Source organism: Microcebus murinus, chromosome 3, assembly GCF_040939455.1.
Source record: "Microcebus murinus isolate Inina chromosome 3, M.murinus_Inina_mat1.0, whole genome shotgun sequence".
NCBI classification, from domain to species: domain Eukaryota; kingdom Metazoa; phylum Chordata; class Mammalia; order Primates; family Cheirogaleidae; genus Microcebus; species Microcebus murinus.
The window spans coordinates 38,902,912-38,926,157 of NC_134106.1; the positions used below are offsets into that span (position 1 = coordinate 38,902,912).

Sequence of the window (23,246 nt, forward strand, 5' to 3'; positions counted from 1 at the left end):
TGTGTAAAAACTTGGCTTGATTTAACCTCAGTTAATTTGAACACTCTGTTGTTAATGGAAATTAGAAATATAAAGTAAGCTAGAAGTCTTATTTAATGGCTTTGACTTTGGGTTATTAAATCAACAAGAAATAAAATTCATTTAATTGTAATGAATGTCAGGTTCCTGCATCTCTAGTACTCAATTGTCAGGGAGATTACAGACAAGCAGGGGAGGCAGTGTATTGTTAGTAGGAAGCTTTGAGTGCTGGATCACCTTCCTTTCTATAAAATAAGAGTATTAAACACATTAGAATTAAAACACCTGAGTAAATAGTAACTTTGGAGACCTGATGTACTATTTGTACCATTTGGATCAAATGATGCTCAGCTCAGTCAAATTTTATAATCAGTAGTCATGTATTTTTAAAAATGAGAACTTTTTATTTATTTTCCTTACTGCTTTCTTTTAGGAAAACACCAGACATTATTATTGGCAGTTTTTGTGACTCCTCTTATTGATCTTCGTTCTGATTTCTCCAAGTTTCAGGAAATGATAGAAACAACCTTAGATATGGACCAGGTATGTAATACACTTTTGAATTCAAGCAGCAGAATATTTTTGAAAAGCAAAGACACATTAGAAAAGTTTGCAGATTTCTCTTTTTAGTATGTACTTGTTGCCCTTTTATAGACATTGGATGTAAGATTGACAGGAAAAGGATTTTTTTTAAAAAAAAAATTGCTTCAATGGATGAAAATGAAGATGAAGATTAACAGAGGAAATGAATACTGGGCATAACTGGCCTGGTTAAAGAAAATCTCATAAATAATTTCATAAATGCAATTAGGTGTTTTGTTTTTTTTTTTCCTTTTTGAGACAGAATCTCGCTTTGTTGCCCAGGCTAGAGTGAGTGCCTTGACGTCAGCCTAGCTCACAGCAACCTCAAACTCCTGGGCTCAAGCAATCCTACTGCCTCAGCTTCTTGTAGAGGCATGTGCCACCATGCCCAGCTAATTTTTTCTATATCTATTAGTTGGCCAATTAATTTCTTTCTATTTATAGTAGAGACGGGTCTCGCTCTTGCTCAGGCTGGTTTGCAATTAGGTTTTGTTTTATTTCCAAGAGAGAAGGAAAATTATAGTCACTACGGTAGGGAAGGAGAAGGTAGGGATAAATATAGGACATGAGAAAACTCTTTTATTTCCTGTGTAGAGAAGTTCTTTGGGAGAGGAGGTTAGAGGATGTGTGTGTCTCCTAAATTGTTGTCCAATATAACTAAAAAGTTAACCTTGATAACTAAATACTGTTTGCTTCCAAATTTCTTGTTAATTGAGAACATTTAGGGTTTAATTTAAATAACCCATATCCTCAAGTCTTTAACAGTTTTGAGCTGTAATTTGTATACAAATATAAAGTGGAAATAGTTCCTGGAATAATTGAAAATATGCTTATATGAAAATACAAAAGCTGAATTTATGGAATGGTAAAGTTTTGTTTTGTATCTGTTAAAAATTTGTTTATATGAATAAGCTTAATATGATGAGGCCATTGAATATAGTGTTTTTAAATTGTGACCCAATATTTTGAAATTTATCTGAATTTTCTGTTAAAATGATTATGCAGGGAATATGTGTTTGTATTATTCATATTAAGGTAACAGCATAGTTTGCTAATTGTTAGATTCTTTGCATTCTTCTCAATACCTGTGAGTTTGAGTCAATATTTGCCCTATGTGATGTTGATTTGTTTTTACTGGGTCATTAACTCAGACTTAAAGAAGTTAAATCTCATTTGCTATGTGCTGTCTGTATTTTAAAACTACATAAGTGTGTGTATGTATGTGTATTTTATGTCGTTGATAAGGGCAGTCTTTTCCATTTTCTTACAGGTTAAACAACCAAAAAACTCATATTAATATTGTTATCTCTTATTTAGGAAAACTTACATTTTGGCTGTTTCGTCCATAATATGCTGTTATTGAAATGATTTTAGGTGCTTTTTAGATATGGAACTTTTTAGGTCTACAATGTTATAAGTGTGCCCATCACCCACATAGTGTGCATGATACCCATTAGGTGTGAATTTACCCAACCCCTCTTCACCCTCATTTAAAAAAAATATATTTAACTCATGAAAGTCAAAATCCTATCATAATCTTCTCACTTATCCCCCCAAATACTAGGACCTTAGGACACCATAATTCAGATTATATTTCTTCATTATTGTTTAGTATTCTAGTTCTATCTTTTTCAGTCCTCAGATTTTCATTGTGCAAGTTTCAGTGTTAAGTTTACATTTGTCCATATGCTTACTAGTTTCTTTGCTATTCAGTCCTTCTTCCTGGTTATTCTTTTTAGAAGTTCCTTTATTGGAGGTCTGTTTATTACCCTTGTTCTTGAAGGACACTGTATCTAGGTGTACAATTCTAGGTTGACAATTATTTTTCCTTAGTACCCATAGGATTGTATTGTGGTGTCCTTTGGCTTGCATTGTTATTGATGTTTAGAAGTCTTGGTGCCAGATAGCAATTCCTTTTACTTCTGTGTCCAAAGGTAGATTTCTTTTTAGTTTTCATATTTGGGTTGATTGTGCTTTCTCAATTAGAGAATTCATGTTTTTGATCAATTCTGGAAAATTACCAATCATCATCTCTTTGAATATTATGTTCCTTTCTTGTTTCCTAAAACTATGCTATGATTGGACATATGTTAGACTTTTTCTGCCATGTGTCTCTGTGCTGCTCTCTTTGTGATTACTTCAGATGCTCTAATTCGTTGGGCATCTCTTTAGCGCTAGTATGTTACTAGACCAAGTCATAGGGGTTTTTTGTTTTGTTTTGTTTTGTTTTTTCCCCAAAGACTATGGTTTTCATTTATAAAAGTTATTTGGCCCTTTTAAAACTCTGCCTACTCTGTTTGGAGTTTGTTTTTTTTTTTTAAGTGGTATCTTGTTTTTTGCTCACGTGTCCCATTCTCCTTTATGGTTCTTTAAATGTTTTAAATATACTTAACATTCCATATCTGAAATTTCTTGGGTTTTAATCTCTGCTCCTTGTTTCTGTTGAGTTTTTTTTTCCTTTGTTTCTTTTTTTTTTTTTGACTCTTGGTGGCTTGTTTCCTTATCTGTTTTATATGTTTAGATTATGCATTCTTGTTTAGCTGGGTTCTTTGCAAATCATACAGACAAATCACACATCCTCCCTTGGATAAAATTTGCTTTTGCCAGATACCCCACAGTGTAAGTAGCCTAGGAATACTTTTAAGTTTATTTCCCAGCCTGGAGCTTTCCAGATTTATTAGGGTGAAGATAGCTACTAAAAAAGAAGCCAACAATAAATGACTGTGGCTTAAACAAGAATAGAGGTTTAATTTTCATCATAAATAGTCTGGGCATAAAAGCACAGGGCTGGCATCTCCACTGTTATCTAGGACATGGCTTCTACCTGTTGCTCTACTACCCCTACATATTGCCTTCATCTTCAAAGCCCAGGATGACTTGCCACCTTATTTCATTCCAGCCATTGGGAAAGAACAAAAGGGGGAGAGGAAGATACATTCTGGAAATGGTATATTTCATTTCTATTGACCAGAATTTATTCATATGCACATACCTAGCTGCAATGGAAGCTGGAAAGTATATTCTTTGTTCTGAGTAGTTATATGCCCTAAAAATGATCAGTTCTATCACTGTAGAAGAGAGGAGATAATAGAAACAGCCAACAACCAGCAGCCTCTTTGACTGCCAGCACAAATAGTAGGCATTTGAAATCTAAGCCCCTGTAAGGCAGGTTTTCAGTCACAAACTGTCAGAGGGGAGATTCTGCCCCCATTTTCCCTTCCCTAGGGACCCAAGCTGATAGTGATAGATTTCCCTATTGTTGCCATTTATCATTTATCGTGAGGTGGGTTTTAGAAATGTTCCACCTAGCTGTATGCTGAGGATCTCCACTTTGCAGAGACTGAGAGCTCTAGTTTCTACAACTCGGCTATATGTTTATTTGGAAACATGGCTTATAATATTTTATCTAGTATTTTTAAGGTAGGGGAGCTTTTAAAAAATTATTATTTAAAGATAGCTAGTGTCTTCCATATTTGTACCTCCTTTTGTATAGCCTTATGTGATGGCTGTGTGTTTCTGGTGCCTAGGTAGGGGATGCTGTTGAAAAAGAAACTAGGTTAGGAGATATAGTAGAGGTCAGATGTTGTGTTTGTTAGAATACCTCAGTGCTAGGTAAGAATACCTAATTGGGTGGTATATTTATTATCCTAGATTGTTTGGGGGAAGTGATATATTGCTGAAGATGCCCAGTTTGGTAAGTGTCCCTTACAGGTGTCCTCAAATTACTGCCCGTGGGCCACATGCGGCCCCGGCATTTATCCAGCCCGCCCCGCTGGGTGTTCTTGCTGCTGCCGCCTTAGCAGCCAACTCGTCCCAGGCCCACAATGTGCATGTGTGGAATGTGCTCCACACTCTCCAACGGCCCTCTAACGGTCTGATGGACAGTGAACTGGTACCCTGTTTAAAAAGTTTGAGGGCCCCTGCGGCTTAGAATATTTATTTTAGTAAGTTAGAGCCTACTTGTTCACTAGTCCCTGTCCATCTTAGGTCTACCCAGCAGCCCTTTCAAAACAGTATTCCCCTATCTGAAGATGGAGAATGTAAGAAAATTCAATTTTCTTTTCTCCAGATTTGGGATTATTAGTATTAGTGAGAATTCTCAGTGATTTTTCTTTTTTTACTTTTTTTTTTTTTTTTGAGTTCTGGAAGGTGTGTGTATCGGGTGAGGATAGGAACTTAGCCTTGCTCTGCTTACCTCTCTCAGATTCATTGGAAGAGTTAAGTTCTGTAGCATAGTTTCAATCCACCATTGATTGTAGCATTATTTTTGACCTGAATTATCATAAATCTTGGTTCTTATTTCTAGATAATCTTCATTATCTGTTCAAATTACTGTAGCATATTCTATTCTATGGATGTACCACTGTGCAAGTATTGTAATGTTTTATTATTTTAAGTTTTGCTGTAACAGATAAATCTGCAGAGATTTTATTCAATTCTGTGTTACTGTGCTTCTCTTGTGTTATTTCCTTAGATTGAATTCCTAGGAGAATTGTTATGTCAGAATATAACAAATACCACTGAGTCTCATTGCCTATTTCTTTCTTCATTTTTAAAGGTTATACCAATTTAGATTATCACATAAATGAATCAGTATACTAATTTCACTGTAGCCTTACTAGTATTTGGTGGTGGTTTCTTTTTCTTAAAAATAAAAGGCTGTAGAATAATCTCAAAGTTGTTTAAATATTCATATCTTTTATTATTATAGCATTTTCCCAAGGATTAGTTTACTGCTTATTTTCTCATCTGTGAGTTGTAGGTGCTTATACTTGCCCATTTTATGGCCTTGATGTTTTTCATATATATGCAAACAAGTGCCTTTATAAAAGAAAATTATTAAGCTTCATATCTTTATATTTTGTGAAGCTATTTTTACAAATCTTTCATCTTTTAAAAATTACATTTAATTTAAATTTTAATATTATATTAAATCTCTTGGTTTTAAATTGAGAAAATTATTTGATAAATATTTTATTCTCTTTTTTTTGCTAGCTTTCTATAATTTGCTAGCTTTCTATAATTTTTTTTTTTTTTTGAGACAAGAGTCTCATTCTGTTACCCAGGCTAGAGTGCCGTGACATCAACTTAGCTCACAGCACTCTCAAACTCCTAGGCTCAAGCAATCCTTCTGCCTCAGCCTCCCAAGTAGCTGGGACTACAGGTATGGGCCACCATGCCCAGCTAATTTTTCATATATATTTTTTAAGTTGTCTAGCTAATTTCTTTCTATTTTTAGTAGAGAAGGGGGTCTTGCTCTTGCTCAGGCTGGTCTCGAACTCCTGACCTTGAGCGATCTTCCTGCCTCAGACTCCCAGAGTGCTAGGATTACAGGCGTGAGCCACCACGCCCGGCCTCTATAATTTTCCTTATTCCTTCTGTAGTTCACTTTTGGTATGTGAAGGTGTACTCTAAATGGATAGTAATCAGGAGCATTTTCTTTCTTTTTTTTTTGGTAGAGACAGGATCTTGCTGTGTTGCCCAGGTTGTTCTCGAACTCCTGGCCTCAAGCAATCCTCCTGCCTCAGCCTTCCTAGGAGCGATGATCTCAACCTTATTTATTGCAATTTTATTTTATCATCTTGTTTTAAAAAATTGATTCTCTTATATTAAGCTTTTATATATACTTGTCTATTTAATGGTTTTTAATGCCTAGTACAGGTAGATTTTATTTTTTTAAACATGTTCTTACATAGTTTTGTTTAAATTTTTGTTGTTTTGTTTCAGAAAGGATTTCTACTGAACAGTCACTAGGAATGAATAGCTCTTAATATGTTTGATTTAATTTTCTGTTTTCATAGTTTGCCTCTTCCCTTATCAATTCTTTTAAATCTTCTGATGGGCAGTCATCTTTCTTTATAAAGGCCCTATTTTACAAGACTTTGTTTCTGAATATTTTATGTATATTTTTGCTATTGTAAATGAAATCTGTTTTTCATTATGGTCTCTTGCTGTTTATTACTGGTAAGAATTTAATGAAACAGGTCACTTAAAAGTATGCTTTTGAATGATGAGATTTTGATGAATTTTTGTTTTGAAGAAATAACAATTCTATAGTTTTTTTAAAGCTAACTTTTAGATTCCTAAGATGGATCCTTGGTTTTGGCAAAACCACACATTCTGTTATAGGTTTTGAACATTGAACTTTCTTTAGTAATAATGTTTAGAGCTCTAAGGTCCTAATGTCAGAACTTTATATCTCTTAATGAATAGAAACTTAATAGTTGTGACCGAATAACTTAACTGATAGCAAATCATTGAACTTAAAGCATTAGTGAGATTTAAATAAGTAGAAGAAAATATTTGCTTCATGATTTACATCTTTACCTGTCATTTATACAATTTAGCTACTCTTCTGTTTGTAGGTGGAAAACCATGAATTCCTTGTTAAACCTTCATTTGATCCTAATCTGAGTGAATTAAGAGAAATAATGAATGATTTGGAAAAGAAGATGCAGTCAACATTAATAAGTGCTGCCAGAGATCTTGGTAAGAATGGATGATTGGAGATTAGAATTATTCTTTTGTCTACACAATATCCACACTGGTGCCAGAATTATTTTATTAATTTCCCATCCCAAAGATGCCACATTTTTGCCAAACAGAAATTACCCAGTAGGCCCTTGCATGATGTCATTTAAATAAAACTTTTTTTTTTTTTTGGAGACAGTCTCGCTTTGTTGCCCAGGCTAGAGTGAGTGCCGTGGCTTCAGCCTAGCTCACATCAACCTCAAACTCCTGGGCTCAGGCGATCCTCCTGCCTCAGCCTCCCGAGTAGCTGGGACTACAGGCATGTGCCACCATGCCCGGCTAATTTTTCTATATATATTAGTTGGCCAATTAGTTTCTTTCTATTTATAGTAGAGACGGGGTCTCGTTCTTGCTCAGGCTGGTTTCGAACTCCTGACCTCGAGCAATCCGCCTGTCTCGGCCTCCCAGAGTGCTAGGATTACAGGCGTGAGCCACAGCGCCCGGCCAATAAAACCTATTTTAAATATCATCTCCACTGTAAACCTGATTCTCCTAGGAATAGTTCATTGATTCCATTTGGGGCTTTCTAACCACTTCATTAATATCAACATTTTTTAAAATGTCTGTCTTTCATACTAGGCTATTAATTCCCTAAGGATTCACACTTTTATTCTAGATTTCTAAACAACTTTTGCTTTAACACTTTTTAAACATGTTTGTTGAATGAATAAATGAATTCTAGAATGTTAGAACTAGAAAACCCTTTGGAGCAGTAATATTTAATCTTCTAGATAATCTGATTAAAGTTATAGATCTCTTCCCAGAAATATGCCCATACCTACATATATTAATACAAAAAATTTGTTGATAGTTCCATGGAGAATCCAAATATGGACTAGATCCCAGATTAAGAACCTTTACCTTACAGCTATTAAAGTCCACCTTCCTCATTTCATAGCTAAGTTATTATATATTTTCTTAATGTTTTAAAAGTACTAACATTTCTGTCTTTTCACCATATGTTAATTTGGTTGGCTAGAAATTTTTCCACTGATACTTGTTTTATGAAGAAAGAACAGTATTAATACTTCATAGTATACGTTAATTATTGCCTATTCTTGGTCTATTTTATTGAATGCTAATGAGAAAATTAATAGTAAACATCTATTTTTATAGTTCAAATTAAGTTGAATTTCATTTTAGAGTTAAATAGGTTTTTTTAATAAAAGAATTATGTCAAAAGCAACATAAATGGCACTCAAATTGGGAAGGAAACACTGTAGAAAGCATTATGCTGGGAATTGGGAAACATGAGTTCTACTTTCAATTAAGAAACTTTCTGAAGCTTTTTACAAGTTTCTGGTTTTCAGCATATTCTTTTGTAAAATTAACAGGTTGGATTCAGTGCTTGGTTTCTTAGACCTACATGTCATCAGAAATACCTTTACACTTTGAGAATATGAGCCTCATTTTAGAATTGTGATTTTCAGGATATCCTAAGTTAAATAAATATAGTATTCTATGAATACTGTTGTCTTTTATGTTTGACAATGGTGCTATTGTTAACATTGCACTAAAACACATATATGAGTAGCAAACTGCATCCTGTACTGGTGAAAATGGTCCTTTGGCCAGGTACATAATCCCAGCACTTTGGGAGGCAAAGGTGAGGGAATTGCTTGAGGCCAGAAATTCAAGACCAGCCTGAGGAACATAGCAAGACCCCGTTCTTTAAAAAAAAAAAAAAAAAAAAAAGGAGGAGGAGAAGAAAAAGAAAGACATGATTCTTTGTCTTGAAACTTTGATCACTAATCAATTATCGTCTTTCATTCTGGAACTACCCTGTCCCTCTGAATGTTTTAAGAGAGCCTGTTGTTCAAATTAGTCTTATTTGATTTTCTGCATGGGTCTCAACTGTCCCTTTGGTCAAGTGAGATCTGTCTTTATGTTAGTGTATGTTATGTTATGTTTTATGTTATATTGGAGACAGAGTCTCACTCTGTTGCCCTGGCTAGAGTGCAGTGGCGCCATCATAGCTCACTGCAACCTCAAATTCATGGGGTCAAGCGTAGAGACGGGGGTCTCATTCTTGTTCAGGCTGGCCTCGAACTCCTGAGCTCAAGCGATCCTCTGCCTCGGACTCCCAAAGTGCTAGGCTTACAGGTGTGAGCCACCCATGCCTGGCCAAGATCTATCTCGAGCTGTTTGCTGCTACTAATATTTGATAGCCATGTTTCAGCAAATAAATTTGTAGATACTATCTCTCTCTTCTGATTTGTGGTCTAAAGATCACATTAATGAATGAAATTGTGAAGAGAGGACATAATTTATAAAAACTCAAAAATCTTAGTTATATAAAAGTCTAACTTATCAATCAGATTGTTTGCTTTGTGACTTTTCCAATACTTAACAGAAGATATATATACTCATTTTCCTAGAGTTTCGTTGTCTGAGTCTCAAGTTTTTGTTTGAAATTGTATTTGTCACTTTAATTAATTATACACTATGTTATTAGTGTCAAAGAAGTGCTTTGGTTAAGAAAAGAATCCTCATGCATAACTCCTAGAGGGTTGGGCTGGCCATAACCCATCCTCATGTACCCACAATATCTGGGAAAGTATATATTGCTCAGTGCTGGTGCCCTGTAGCCTTGCATGAGTTTACCCAGAAAGCAGCTTCCATATTAGAAGTTGACATTCAAAAGGGAGTTTAAGGATTTTATTGCTATCCTTAATTCATGTAGTTTTCAAGTGAAGTAGCGTTTGAATCTTTTCCAGTTAGATAATACTAATCATTTTTGTAATATAGTATCATGTTATAAAAGTATGCTTTCTACTGTCTAGATTTAATACTTTTAAAGAGTTACACTGTAAAATGGCTGTAGGTATTTATGGCATACTTTTTCTTTTTTTCCTGATTATGAAGGCTTGGAGCCTGGCAAACAGATTAAACTGGATTCCAGTGCGCAGTTTGGATATTATTTTCGTGTAACCTGTAAGGAAGAAAAAGTCCTTCGTAACAATAAAAACTTTAGTACAGTAGATATCCAGAAGAATGGTGTTAAATTTACCAACAGGTTTGCAAGTCTATGTTGTATTTTTAACCCTTCAGTTGTAATACTTCTCTGATGTAATGTGAATGTTCTATGATAAGGAAGTTTTACCTTGTTGTTCATTAATGTGGCAAGGTGGAAGGCATTTATCCTTTCTCTTTCTGTACTGTTTTAGAACCTGTGACCTTCCCTACTCCCACCCATCCTGAATATTCCCAGAACTTTACAGGCAGCTTTTATATATATGATCCTCTTTTATCCATTTGTTTAACACGTATTTTGGGTGTCTGTTACATGCAGACATTATTCTAGTTGCTCAGCCACCCAAGAAAATAGTCTGTTTAGTTTGTTCCTCATAACAACTTTCTTCTTTCTTTTTTTTTTTCTGAGACAGAGTCTCACTTTGTTACCCAGGCTATAGTGAGTGCCGTGCATCAGCCTAGCTCACAGCAACCTCAATCTCCTGAGCTCAAGCAATCCTGCTGCCTCAGCCTCCCAAGTAGCTGGGAGGCTGAGGAGTAGCTGGCACAGCCTTCCATGTGCCACCATGCCTGGCTAATTTTTTCTATATATTTTTAGTTGGCCAATTAATTTCTTTCCATTTATAGTAGAGACGGGGTCTTGCACTTGCTCAGGCTGGTTTCGAACTCCTGACTTTGAGCGATCCACCTGCCTCGGCCTCCCAGAGTGCTAGGATTACAGGCGTGAGCCACTGTACCCTGCCCCTGTTCCTCATAACAACTTTCTGAAGTAAATAAGACAGGTATATTTTTCTCATTTTACAGATGGAGAAGCTGAGACTTAAATTCCTGTGAGTTAGATGGCTAGTATTGGTGAATGCTCAAACCTAGATGTTTTGTTGTCATATCTAGTTGTGTTGTTTTCCAGCACACTGTATCTCTCCTGGTTCAAGAAATGTACATATTTTAGCTTAGATAAGACAACTTTGGGGTTTCTAATCATCTTCAAAACATCTATGGGTGTATATAAGAGATTGGACCAAATGGCCACATGCTTCCAAAAGTGAAAAATTCACTTACAGATTATGACCTGCACCTCTGCTTTTATGTCTCGCAGCTCATCCCTTTAAAAAATGGTTTTCACTTTTATGTCTTTGCCTCTTGCTTTATGTCTTCTACTTGTACAATTCTTTCTAGTATTCTAGTATTCTTTCATAGTATTCTTTTTGTGTTGCTGCTGTCCCGTGTACTGTTCTTGAGCTATCCATGTCTATCATGCTATTGACTAATTTCAAGTTCACAGTTACTGCCTTGGTGAACTGATTTCCTCCCACTTCTAATAATTACTTCTCCCTCTCCTTTCTCTCTGTCTCATCTTTTTGTTCTTAATTTCATTACCTTCTTTGATGTCAGTGAATATTTTTTCCTCACTTTATTCTCATCTGCCTTCAGTATTTTTATATTTCAAACTGTAATTCATTTTCTCTTCAAATATTATTTTTTCTTATTTTGAAAACTTTCAATATCAAAAGATAATTACGAACAGTAATGAGAAATACCGTGTGTGTCTGTGTGTGTGTTTTAAAGGGGTGAAGGCCTCCATTCTAAATTAGGATTCCATTTAAATATTTTATAAAAGGGCACAGATCAAAATTTTGCTCAAGGGAATAATTGTTATAGCAAGAGTTGTGCCAATGTTCCATTCCAAACATCATTAAAGAACATTAATAAACTGAATTCCAGCCAAATTTACCCCTGATGAGTTGCCCATTTTCTACTTATGTTACCATTTTATTGTTTCAGTGCTTCATAGGATAGATATTCTGGATATGTACACATTACTTCTAGTAGATGTTTTAATATTTTTAATAATGCCATTATCTTGATTTACAGTAAATTGACTTCTTTCAATGAAGAATATACCAAAAATAAAACCGAGTATGAAGAAGCCCAGGATGCCATTGTTAAAGAAATTGTCAATATTTCTTCAGGTAAATTTTTTTTTTTTTTTTTGAGACAGAATCTCGCTTTGTTGCCCAGGCTAGAGTGAGTGCCGTGGTGTCAGCCTAGCTCACAGCAACCTCACACTCCTGGGCTCAAGCCATCCTCCTGCCTCAGCCTCCCAAGTAGCTGGGACTACAGGCATGCGCCACCATGCCCGGCTAATTTTTTTCTATATATATTAGTGGGCCAATTAATTTCTTTCTATTTATAGTAGAGACGGGGTCTCGCTCTTGCTCAGGCTGGTTTTGAACTCCTGACCTTGAGCAATCCGCCCGCCTCGGCCTCCCAGAGTGCTAGGATTACAGGCGTGAGCCACCACACCCGGCCTAATAGAACCAATACATGAAATGTTCTGAATATGACCTGGTTTTTGGTAATAGAAAAATCATCAGGATATTTGAAGAGTGTTTTGTGGGTTTTTTTTGTTTTTTAAACCCATCACACACTTTGACTATTTAATATGTTAGGCTCCCTATAAAATAAGGCATGCTGTATTATGGTAGGAAATGTCACTGGAAATTACTCTTGTACATAAAATGGCAAGATAGTGCAGGCCAAGGATTGGGAATACCCTAAAAAACATAAAATGTGCAAAAAAGCTTAAAACTTACTATAGTAACAAGGAAAAGAAACAGTAAGGGCTGCAAGGCACTAATGTCTTGGATTATATACAGGTTCATGCTCTAGATTATGGAAATAAATACTACTGAAAAGCAAACATAAATTACACGTGAGGCAAGTGCTTTTGAATTCTGTGCACTGTTTTGTAGATTTTTAGAGTTCATTCTAGTGGCATTGTTTGAGATGATTTTCTTGTAAATAAAGATGCACTGTATAGACTTGGTACTATGTTATTGTTCCTAGAATGAAATGAATGTATGTTTAGTACAAGGTAGGTGGTAACATATTAAGTTGGCAGACTTTGCCTACCATAGTGCAAATGTTGACTGTAACCTTTATTGTACACACTAAATATACCATAACCAAGTAATCAAAGTTAGCATCACTGATCATGGGACAAATGACATTATGTACTTCCTGATATGTTACAGAGGAAAAGATACAATATCACTTATGTAGTATTCTTTTTTTTTTTTTTTTTTTTTTTTTTGAGACAGAGTCTCACTCTGTTGCCTGGGCTAGAGTGCTGTGGTGTCAGCCTAGCTCACAACAACCTCAAACTCCTGGGCTTAAGCAATCCTGCTGACTCAGCCTCCCAAGTAGCTGGGACTACAGGCACGTGCCATATATATTAGTTGGCCAATTAATTACTTTCTATTTATAGTAGAGACGGGGTCTCATTCTTGCTCAGGCTGGTTTTGAACTCCTGACCGCGAGCAATCCGCCTGCCTCGGCCTCCCAGAGTGCTAGGATTATAGGCGTGAACCACCGCGCCCAGCTTATGTAGTATTCTTAACAAAAATATTTAACCTGATTATATGCAAGAGGGGAAAAATTCAATAAATTTAGACTGTGGGACATTCTTCTTCTTCTTTTTTTTTTTTTTTTTTTTTTTTTGGCGACAGAGTCTCACTCTGTTGCCCTGGCTAGAGTGCCATGGCATCATCCTAGCTCATAGCAGCCTCAAACTCCTGGGCTCAAGGAATCTTACTGCCTCAGCCTCCCGAATAGCTGGGACTACAGGCATGTGCCACCATGCCTGGCTAATTTTTTCTACATATTTTTTAGTTGGCCAGTTAATTTATTTCTATTTTTAGTAGAGATGGGATCTCGCTCTTGCTCAGGCTGGTCTCGAACTCCTGACCTTGAGTGATCCACCCGCCTCTGCCTCCCAGAGTGCTAGGATTACAGGCGTGAGCCACTGCGCCCGGCCAGCAAATTTTTAATGTATGCAACAGCTTTTAGTTTTAATACTCAAGCACAGTAAAATCTTGAAAATATTTTAAGTGACAATTAGAGATCTAAATTTATGCTGAAATCCTCTGCATGTGATACTGATGAAAAAAATAAAGCTCAACAAGCAGTCTTACTGTCAATTTGTACATGCACAGGCCTTGATGGTCACATTACAGCTTGCTATCTGGTGTTTGCATGTTTCTTATGATTTTGAGGTGCCTTTCTGGTTTCAGATTCTTCTTAAAATTTTTTTTTTAATTTTAAAATATTATGGGGGTACAAAGGTTTTGTTACATGGATAGCTTTTATAATGCCTAGGTCAGGGTTATAAGTGTGCTCATCACCCAAATAGTGTTCATTGTACCTGTTGGGTGGATTTTTACCGCCACCTACCTCCCCGTTGCTCCTTCTTGATTTCCAGTGACTTTTACTTCTGTGTCATATGTGCTCATTGATGAGTTTCAAATTATTAGAGAGTACATAGGGTGTTGGTTTTTCTATTTATGAGATGCTTTACTTAGGATAATGGTCTCCAGTTCCATCCAGATTGTTGCAAAAGACATTAATTCATTTCTTTTTATGGCTGAATATTACTCTATGGTGTGTATATATGTATATACACACATACACATACCACATTTTGTCAGATTCTTAAAATGTAGGAAAAGGACATGTCTTAAAAATTGAGTGTGTGCCTTGGATGTTACTGCACTCTGCTTCTCTTCTCTTAATCAATATATTACAAAAGCGTCTCCTTGTTAGTTTTCTTTTTGAAAGCTCCACCTGATCTCTTTTCTTTTTTTGAGACAGAGTCTCACTTTGTTGCCCAGGCTACAGTGAGTGCCATGGCGTCAGCCTAGTTCACAGCAACCTCAAACTCTTGGGCTCAAACGATCCTACTGCCTCAGCCCTCCGAGTAGCTGGGCCTACAGGCATGCGCCATCACACCCGGCTAATTTTTTCTATATATATTAGTTGGCCAATTAATTTCTTTCTATTTATAGTAGAGACTGGGTCTTGCTCTTGCTCAGGCTGATTTCGAACTGACCACGAGCAATCCACCCACCTCGGCCTCCCAGAGTGCTAGGATTACAGGCATGAGCCACCTCGCCCAGCCTCCACCTGATGTCTTTATCACCAGCTGTATAGTTTTATATTTTATTGGTAAAGAAAGGCATCACACTCTAATTTTGAAATCTGTTCCCAGTGGGGAAGGATGCAGCAACACATTTTAACCCCATGTTGAGTTTTAGGTATTCCTTTCAAGTTTTGTTACAGCTAACTTTTGTTAATTTAAAAAAAATATAATTAGGAAGTTGGTTTTGAATTCCTTAATGGGGTAATTAACTCTACATCTCTATTATTCCATATTCCTATGTACATTTTCTGTTTTTTATTTTTATAAAGGGTATGTAGAACCAATGCAAACACTCAATGATGTGTTAGCACAGCTAGATGCTGTTGTCAGCTTTGCCCATGCGTCAAATGGAGCACCTGTGCCGTATGTACGACCAGTCATTTTGGAGAAAGGACAAGGAAGAATTATATTGAAAGCATCCAGACATGCTTGTGTTGAAGTTCAAGATGAAGTTGCATTTATTCCTAATGATGTATACTTTGAAAAAGATAAGCAGATGTTCCACATCATTACTGGTAAAGAACTTACTTTATGGACTTTGGGGGGGGGAGTGTAACATTTTCCCTTTTTTTGTGGGAGTAGAAGTATATTTAAAATTGACCAAGAAAATCCCAGTCCTTGACATTAGAAAAAACATGTTTTTTAACACTTAGTAATATATTCACATTTGGATTAGAGGGAAGATTTGGAAGGTGGGATAATAAGCTTATGAGAGAATATTGTAATCACAGAAACTTATGTTGCAGGAGTTCAGAGTGTTTAAAAATGAACATCCCTTTACCTTCAAAGCTTTCCTTTGAGCCAGTCATTTCAATACTACAGTCGTTGAAAGTCAGGCAGTATTGGCTACTGAAGGATCTCATCTTAGAGTAGGAATTATTTTAAGATATGGCATTATATTCATATGAAACTCAAAAAATTAGCCTTGCATATGGACTAATGTAGCATGTCTCAGCTGAGGTGTTTTGAGAGATTTTTAACCAGATTCTAGAAAACAAAAAGAAATGGAATTCTTGGGCCACTATGTTGGGGAAAGTCAGTGATTGTATTTTGTTTCCCCAAATGGGTTTCCAAGTTGTTCATATAATCTAACCCCAACAAATAAATTGCACATTTACCAAAAGAAAAGGGTCATGTCCTGGGGCTTTAGTTCGGGGTTGAAAGTGATTTGAAGAATTTGACCATACCGGTCCATTCAATAGTAACCCCATTTACTAATGAGTAACAGTGTTGAGTTGATCAATTTGGCTTATACTGCTTTTCCAGAAGTCATTAAATTATCCTATAGGTAGCCCTGTGAGCCATGGGAAAATGTGTGTGTGCTTTCTAGGCCATAGTCAGATTATAGATAAAGTATATTTTTCATTGTTGTTGAAAGGCCCAGTATTGATTTGTCTGAAGACATAATTAATAGAATTACTTTTTTTTTTATTTTTATTTTTTTTTGAGACAGAGTCTCACTCCGTTGCCTGGGCTAGAGTGCCGTGGCATCAGCCTAGCTCACAGCAACCTCAAACTCTTGGGCTCAAGCAATCCTTCTGCCTCAGCCTCCTGAGTAGCTGGTACTACAGGCATCCCCACCATGCCCAGCTAATTTTTTCTATATATTTTTAGTTGTCCAGCTAATTTCTTTCTATTTTTTTTTTAGTAGAAATGGGGGTCTCACTCTTGCTCATGGTGTTCTTGAACTCCAGAGTGCTAGGATTACAGGCGTGAGCCACTGTGTGTGGCCAGTGGAATTACTTTTAAGGGCAGCAGTTTTGTTCACATTTTGGGCAGCCTGTGGTTTTGCTTCCAGTGTGCCATGTCGTTGTGACCTAGGTGAAACATCATCGATGTCCAGTTTAGGACTAACAATCCATTTATTAGTAGCAGAAAGAAATTAAAAATCTTGCTTTTTGATATAATTTGTTTTATAGGCCCCAATATGGGAGGCAAATCAACATATATTCGCCAAACTGGGGTGATAGTACTCATGGCCCAAATTGGGTGTTTTGTGCCCTGTGAGTCAGCAGAAGTGTCAATTGTGGACTGCATCTTGGCACGGGTAGGAGCTGGTGACAGTCAATTGAAAGGAGTCTCTACATTCATGGCTGAAATGTTGGAAACTGCTTCTATCCTTAGGTAGGTACATGTCCCAGTTCTCTGAAAATGGAAATATGTGTCTGTGTCCTGTGAGAAATACATTTGCAGATTTATCTGTAAGACATTTGAGAACAATTATTTTAATCATTTTCCTGTGAACTTTATGCACTTTATATTTTCTTAAAAGGGTGATTGGAGATAGTTGTAGAAAACTCTGATTTTTAAAGTTGTCTCTTTAAGGTATCCGGTAGTAGCCCACCTTGTAAATCTCCTCCACTACCATGCTTTCGCTTGCATTGTTCACACTATCTGGAATGGTCCTTCTTGCCCTTTACCCAAGTTCTGTCCAATCCTTCAGTCCCTAATGACAAGAATTCTAGTTCTCTTACGATTTTTCTCTGAACACCTACTCTTTGACATACCTGTAACTTATTCATTCTTTATTTTAGAGGTTACTGAAATGTTCTGTCTTAATTTCACTTTTTAGGAGCTTCCTTGAACACAGGGAAGTTCTGTTTTAATTTTTGAGAGGTTCCGTTGTTGTGAGGAATTATAAAAGCAGTACAAGTGTTCTGTATAGTAATTAAGCAACAGGTTGTATTTACAACTTGTAAGATTAAAGAAACAAGCAAAAAATGTCAGGTGGCAATTCACAGAAAAAGAAACAACCAGTGAGCACATGAAATACTATCAAATTCTCTAATTAAAAACAAGTTTCTTTCCTTACACTTGGTTAAAACTGAGAAGAGAAATGGTAATATCTGGTATTGGTAGGGCTGTGGAAGGCACACAGTTTGCATGACCACCAGCAGAGTATGTGATTGTCCATGTCATCACACTCTGGGCCCATCTTCATTTGGCTTTATTTTTTAAAAATCTTAGCTGATTTGATTGGGAGGAAATGAACAGTAGCTCTTTTTTTTTTTTAAGACAGAGTCTTACTTTGTTGCCCAGGCTAGAGTGAGTGCTGTGGCGTCAGCCTAGCTCACGGCAGCCTAGCTCACAGCAACCTCAAACTCCTGGGCTCAAGCAATCCTTCTGCCTCAGCCTCCTGAGTAGGTGGGACTACAGGCATGCGCCACCATGCCTGGCTGATTTTTTCTATATATATTAGTTGGCCAATTAATTTCTTTCTATTTATAGTAGAGATGGGGTCTTGCTCTTGCTCAGGCTGGTTTCAAACTCCTGACATCGAGCAATCCACCTGCCTTGGCCTCCCAGAGTGCTAGGATTACTGGCGTGAGCCACCGCGCCCGGCCCAACAGTAGCTTCTTTATTTGGAATTTCTTTGATTACTACTAGTGTTATTAGTAACTTAAAAAAATTTATTTGCCATTTGTTTTCTATCCATTGTTTATATTCATGCCAATTTTTTCTGTTGAAGTACTGGTGGTTTTTATTGACTTTGTTGTTTATATATTAAGATAATTAATCTCTTATGTGTGTGGCATATCTTTCCCAATGTATTTTCTTAATTTTGTTATTTGCACTTCCACATTTTAATGTCATGGAATATTTTCATGTAATTATGTGCTCAGGTCTGCAACCAAAGATTCATTAATAATCATAGATGAATTGGGAAGAGGAACTTCTACCTACGATGGATTTGGGTTAGCGTGGGCTATATCTGATTACATTGCAACAAAGATTGGTGCTTTCTGCATGTTTGCAACCCATTTTCATGAACTTACTGCCTTGGCCAATCAGATACCCACTGTTAATAATCTACATGTTACAGCATTAACCACTGAAGAGACCTTAACTATGCTTTATCAGGTGAAGAAAGGTGAGTATATATCATTGGTGTACTATACATTCAGAATGTGACAGTGGGAAACTTAACTACCCTTGAAATCATTAGGAATTGCCTATTTCTTCTAAGTTAGTATGAATAGTTGATGTTTTTATAGGACACACCTTAATTTATAGTCTGGTACATTATCTATATTTCTGTGTCTCATATGTAGGACCACTCATTCTAAAGCAATCACAGAAAGAATAGTACTCTTAAACATCACCATGGAGGGGTTTTCTACTACCTCCCATGGAATTACGTTCTTTTGTCAAATTAGATACTAGTTAATATCAATGTGCTTTGAAGTTCGAAGTCTCTACCTGTTAATCTTCAATAAAATCATTATTGTAATTATTGTATGTGTATAAGGGTGTATTATAGAAACAAATTCATTTTAAGCTGAGGTTTTCCAGAAATCCTAAAATTGTTAGTAGTTATTACATAGAGAATGACTAATCTGTTAGTATTTCATCCTTTCAGAAAAGTTTGTCATTTGTGGGTCTGGCACCCAATCAAATTACTGAATTGGTGAGATTAACAAACTGTTATAATTTTGCAATCATCACTTGTATTTAAATGCTTGGAAAGAATGTCTCAACTCAATTTAACTATTCCTGCAAGTGGGGCTGAACATAAGCTACCTAGTCTATAAATTTTACTAGTGATTTGGGTCAAAAATTCCATTGTCATATGCTTACAGTAGTTCAGAATCAGAATAAGATTATGTGAGAATGGTAAGTAATTTTTGTAAGAAAAGTATTGTAAATTCTGAAATACATTTAGATGATTTTCCTGAGTTGCCTGCCATCTTTAGAAAGTGACAGATCCAGAGGATAGACCATTCACTCATAATAAATTAGTATGTTTTGAATTAAATGCTACTCTTAATTAGTGGTACTTTTATATGTATTTCTTTTTGTTGGTGCTTTAGTTTCTCCCTCGTGAAATGAGAAAACCTTGGATATTGGGTTAATTTTTCTTCCAATTAAGATATTTGTGTAGGCCTTTGAGGATTATGTGTCAAGCTTTTCCTCTGCTATTTTAATTTTTCTTAACTGCATTTGTCAAGGATAAAATATAATCACTTTTCATTGGAGGCTTGATTAAAATGCTTTTGTCTAAGTTACTCTGAAACATTTGGCTAATGTATTTGAAATAATCCAGAATTAAGTTTCCTAATGACAAGGTGAGAAGGATAAATTTCATTTGTATAAATTGCTGTCTCTTCTCACCAAGTCTCCTATACTCCTCCCAAATTTCTTGTAGGTGTCTGTGATCAAAGTTTTGGGATTCATGTTGCAGAGCTTGCTAATTTCCCTAGACATGTAATAGAGTGTGCCAAACAAAAAGCCCTGGAACTTGAGGAGTTTCAGAATATTGGAGTATCCCAAGGATATGATGAATTGGAACCAGCAGCAAAGAAGTGCTATCTGGAAAGAGAGGTTTGTCAGTTTGTTTTTGTAGTTATTTATTGTTACGTAAACCAGGTCATCAAGATGAGGGTCTCTCCCCCCCCCCCCCCCCCCCGTGTGATTCTATTGTGTACTCTTTTTGATCATTCATTATTGGCCTTCACTTATATTTCTTTCCATGATAAAGAATACATGTTTCATTTTGATTTCTGTACTATATACATCTGCATGATCAAAAGATACCATTTTGAGTACCAGATTTAAAAGCAAGAATAAAGGAATACTAATCTAGGTTTAAAATTAGTCATTCAAAAGAGTTGTAGACATCTGTCTTTGGTTACTTCATGAATATATCTAGTCCTATTAAATTACATGTTTACTTAGGTAAGATAATGACAAAGAAATAAAAAAACGTGAATCGGCCGGGCATGGTGGCTCACGCCTGTAATCCTAGCACTCTGGGAGGCAGAGGCGGGCAGATTGCTTGAGGTCAGGAGTTCGAAGACAGCCTGAGCAAGAGCAAGACCCCATCTCTACTATAAATAGAAAATTAATTGGCCGACTAATATATATAGAAAAAATTAGCCGGGCATGGTGGCGCATGCCTGTAGTCCCAGCCACTTGGGAGGCTGAGGCAAGAGGATTGCTTGAGCCCAGGAGTTTGAGGTTGCTGTGAGCGAGGCTGACGCCACAGCACTCACTCTAGCCTGGACAACAAAGCAAGACTTTGCCTCAAAAAAAAACAAACCATAATTTTTGTCCTCTCGTTGGTTAGAATGTAGTTAGGGAGATAAAAATGAATGTGACATACAGAATAAAGTGGTATATGACTTATGTTTATTCAAAAAAGCTGTCTGTGGACAAGATATGTCAATTCTCTTGGGAGAGGTGGATCTTATGTTTGGCTTTCTCAATCAATGGGTCAAATTTGGATGTTTACACAGAAAGGCACAAACCGGTGCCCAATGTGTTTTTTTTTAAAGAATGAAAGGCTTACTAGTTCTCTTCAATAATGAAAATAAAAGATCTTAATTCACTGCCTAGTCCTGGCAACGTTTACTATGATACACATTATGACAACGTTTTACTTGTCATGTTTTTAGCTTTTACCAGTGAATTTTTTGTTGTTGTTATTTGAAGGATAGAAAGTTGCTACAATAGAAAGTTATCTACAATAATAGATAATATGTATGGGTTTTGAGTTTAAAGCCTATAATTTTATCTGTTGTACTGATACAAGAGGAGAAATATATTATTATCTATTAATAATTTTAGGTATGGAAGGTTACCATCTTAAATATGAAATGGTTTTTGTATTAGCCGTCCCCCCTTTTGTTCCTAAAGGCAGTCAAATTTAGCAGTGGGGGGTTGTATGCCAATTTTAGTGACACTAATGTTAATAATAAGTTCTGATAACCCACTACCATCACACCAGCCTGTATTAGCTCTTTAATGTATCAAAATCATAGCTCTCAGTGATCTGGGATTAGGCAGGCTCTTTTATGTAATTCCTGGTTTCCAGTTAGAAGAGAAATCATGTATGTTTGATAATATTACTTATTTATTTTGAGCCCTGTGAGATGGTATTATACCCATTTTATGGATGAGGAATGTAGGTTAAGGAATGTGCCCAAGGGTCACATAGCAAGTAATAATAATAATGACTGTGCTCTTTGGAATAGCAATAATTGGACAGTAAAATAAAAAGGAAGCATTCTGTGTGTGTGTGTGTGTTGAATTTTCAGTGACTATTTATGCCTTGCAGTATTCTTTGTAAACCTTGATTCTTTTTTTCTTGGAGGATTAATTTATATGTCAACTGTAAAAGTGGAGGGATTTGGGAACCACTAAAATTTTAGTTCCTTTGTCATTAGCAACTGAATAGATTTATTCAAGTCCTTTTATGACTTACTGTGAAGAAATATGGTCAACTTAAGGTTTTGTTGTATGTTCTAGACAGTGTACGCTTATAAAAAATGAAGTTTTCAAAATATTGGGTGGTGTATTTACATGGACATGAAACAATTCATTGCTATTAATGTGACTTTGAGAAAAGATATTTTAATAACTAATGGGACATTCATGTGTTTTTCAGCAAGGCGAAAAAATTATTCAGGAGTTTCTATTGAAGGTGAAACAAGTGCCTTTTACTGAAATGTCGGAAGAAAACATCACTGTAAAGTTAAAACAGCTGAAAGCTGAGGTGATAGCAAAGAATAATAGTTTTGTAAATGAAATCATTTCACGAATAAAGGTTACTACTTGAGAAAATCCCACCAATGGAATGAAGATAATATTGATAAGCTATTGTCTGTAATACTTTTATATTGTTTTATAGTAACCCCTTTTCCATAGTGTTAACTGTCAATGCCCATGGGATATCAACTTAATAAAATATTTAGTACTACTTTGCTCTGAATACATTTTCAAAGATCTTTATTTTGAAAAATGACAGCTATAACTGAGGACTGTTTAAATGGACTTGGGCAATAATAAGCAGTATGCTGAATTTTATAAATAAAATGTAGTTTGTGGAATTTGAGATGCATCGTATTTCTTTGCAGCGTGACTTCTATACATCTTTGTTCCTATCTTATAAAAATAAAGGATCTTACAAAGCCAGGGGTCACTGGAGATCATTGCGAGTATCCTCAGAATGTCCATCTGTTGACAGGAGCCAGGTTGGCTGCATATGCATTAGCCAAGGAACTTATAAATTCAGAGTCCTCGTGTGGGCCCGTGTCCCCTCTGCCAGTGTCTCATGAGACTTAGACATCTGGATTTTAACAAAACATCTCAGAGTGGAAACCCTGATTTAGTCTACTACTATCTTACAAGAAAGAGATGAAGGAATTAGATCCTGCGCAATGTG

General features: G+C 36.1%; 1 protein-coding gene across 1 annotated transcript in view; it reads left to right on the forward strand.

The window, feature by feature from the left end:
- Positions 1–22,916, forward strand: part of MSH2 (mutS homolog 2) — a 60,816-nt gene extending 37,900 nt beyond the window's left edge. Inside the window, exons 8-16 of the mRNA XM_012755599.2 lie at positions 452–561; positions 6,966–7,089; positions 9,997–10,147; positions 11,977–12,074; positions 15,352–15,597; positions 17,002–17,206; positions 18,706–18,953; positions 20,229–20,404; positions 22,470–22,916. Of these exons, the coding sequence (XP_012611053.2) occupies positions 452–561; positions 6,966–7,089; positions 9,997–10,147; positions 11,977–12,074; positions 15,352–15,597; positions 17,002–17,206; positions 18,706–18,953; positions 20,229–20,404; positions 22,470–22,640 (1,529 nt within the window). The 3' untranslated portion in view covers positions 22,641–22,916. The remainder of the gene's footprint in view (positions 1–451; positions 562–6,965; positions 7,090–9,996; positions 10,148–11,976; positions 12,075–15,351; positions 15,598–17,001; positions 17,207–18,705; positions 18,954–20,228; positions 20,405–22,469) is intronic.
- The last annotated feature ends 330 nt before the right edge of the window (positions 22,917–23,246 follow it).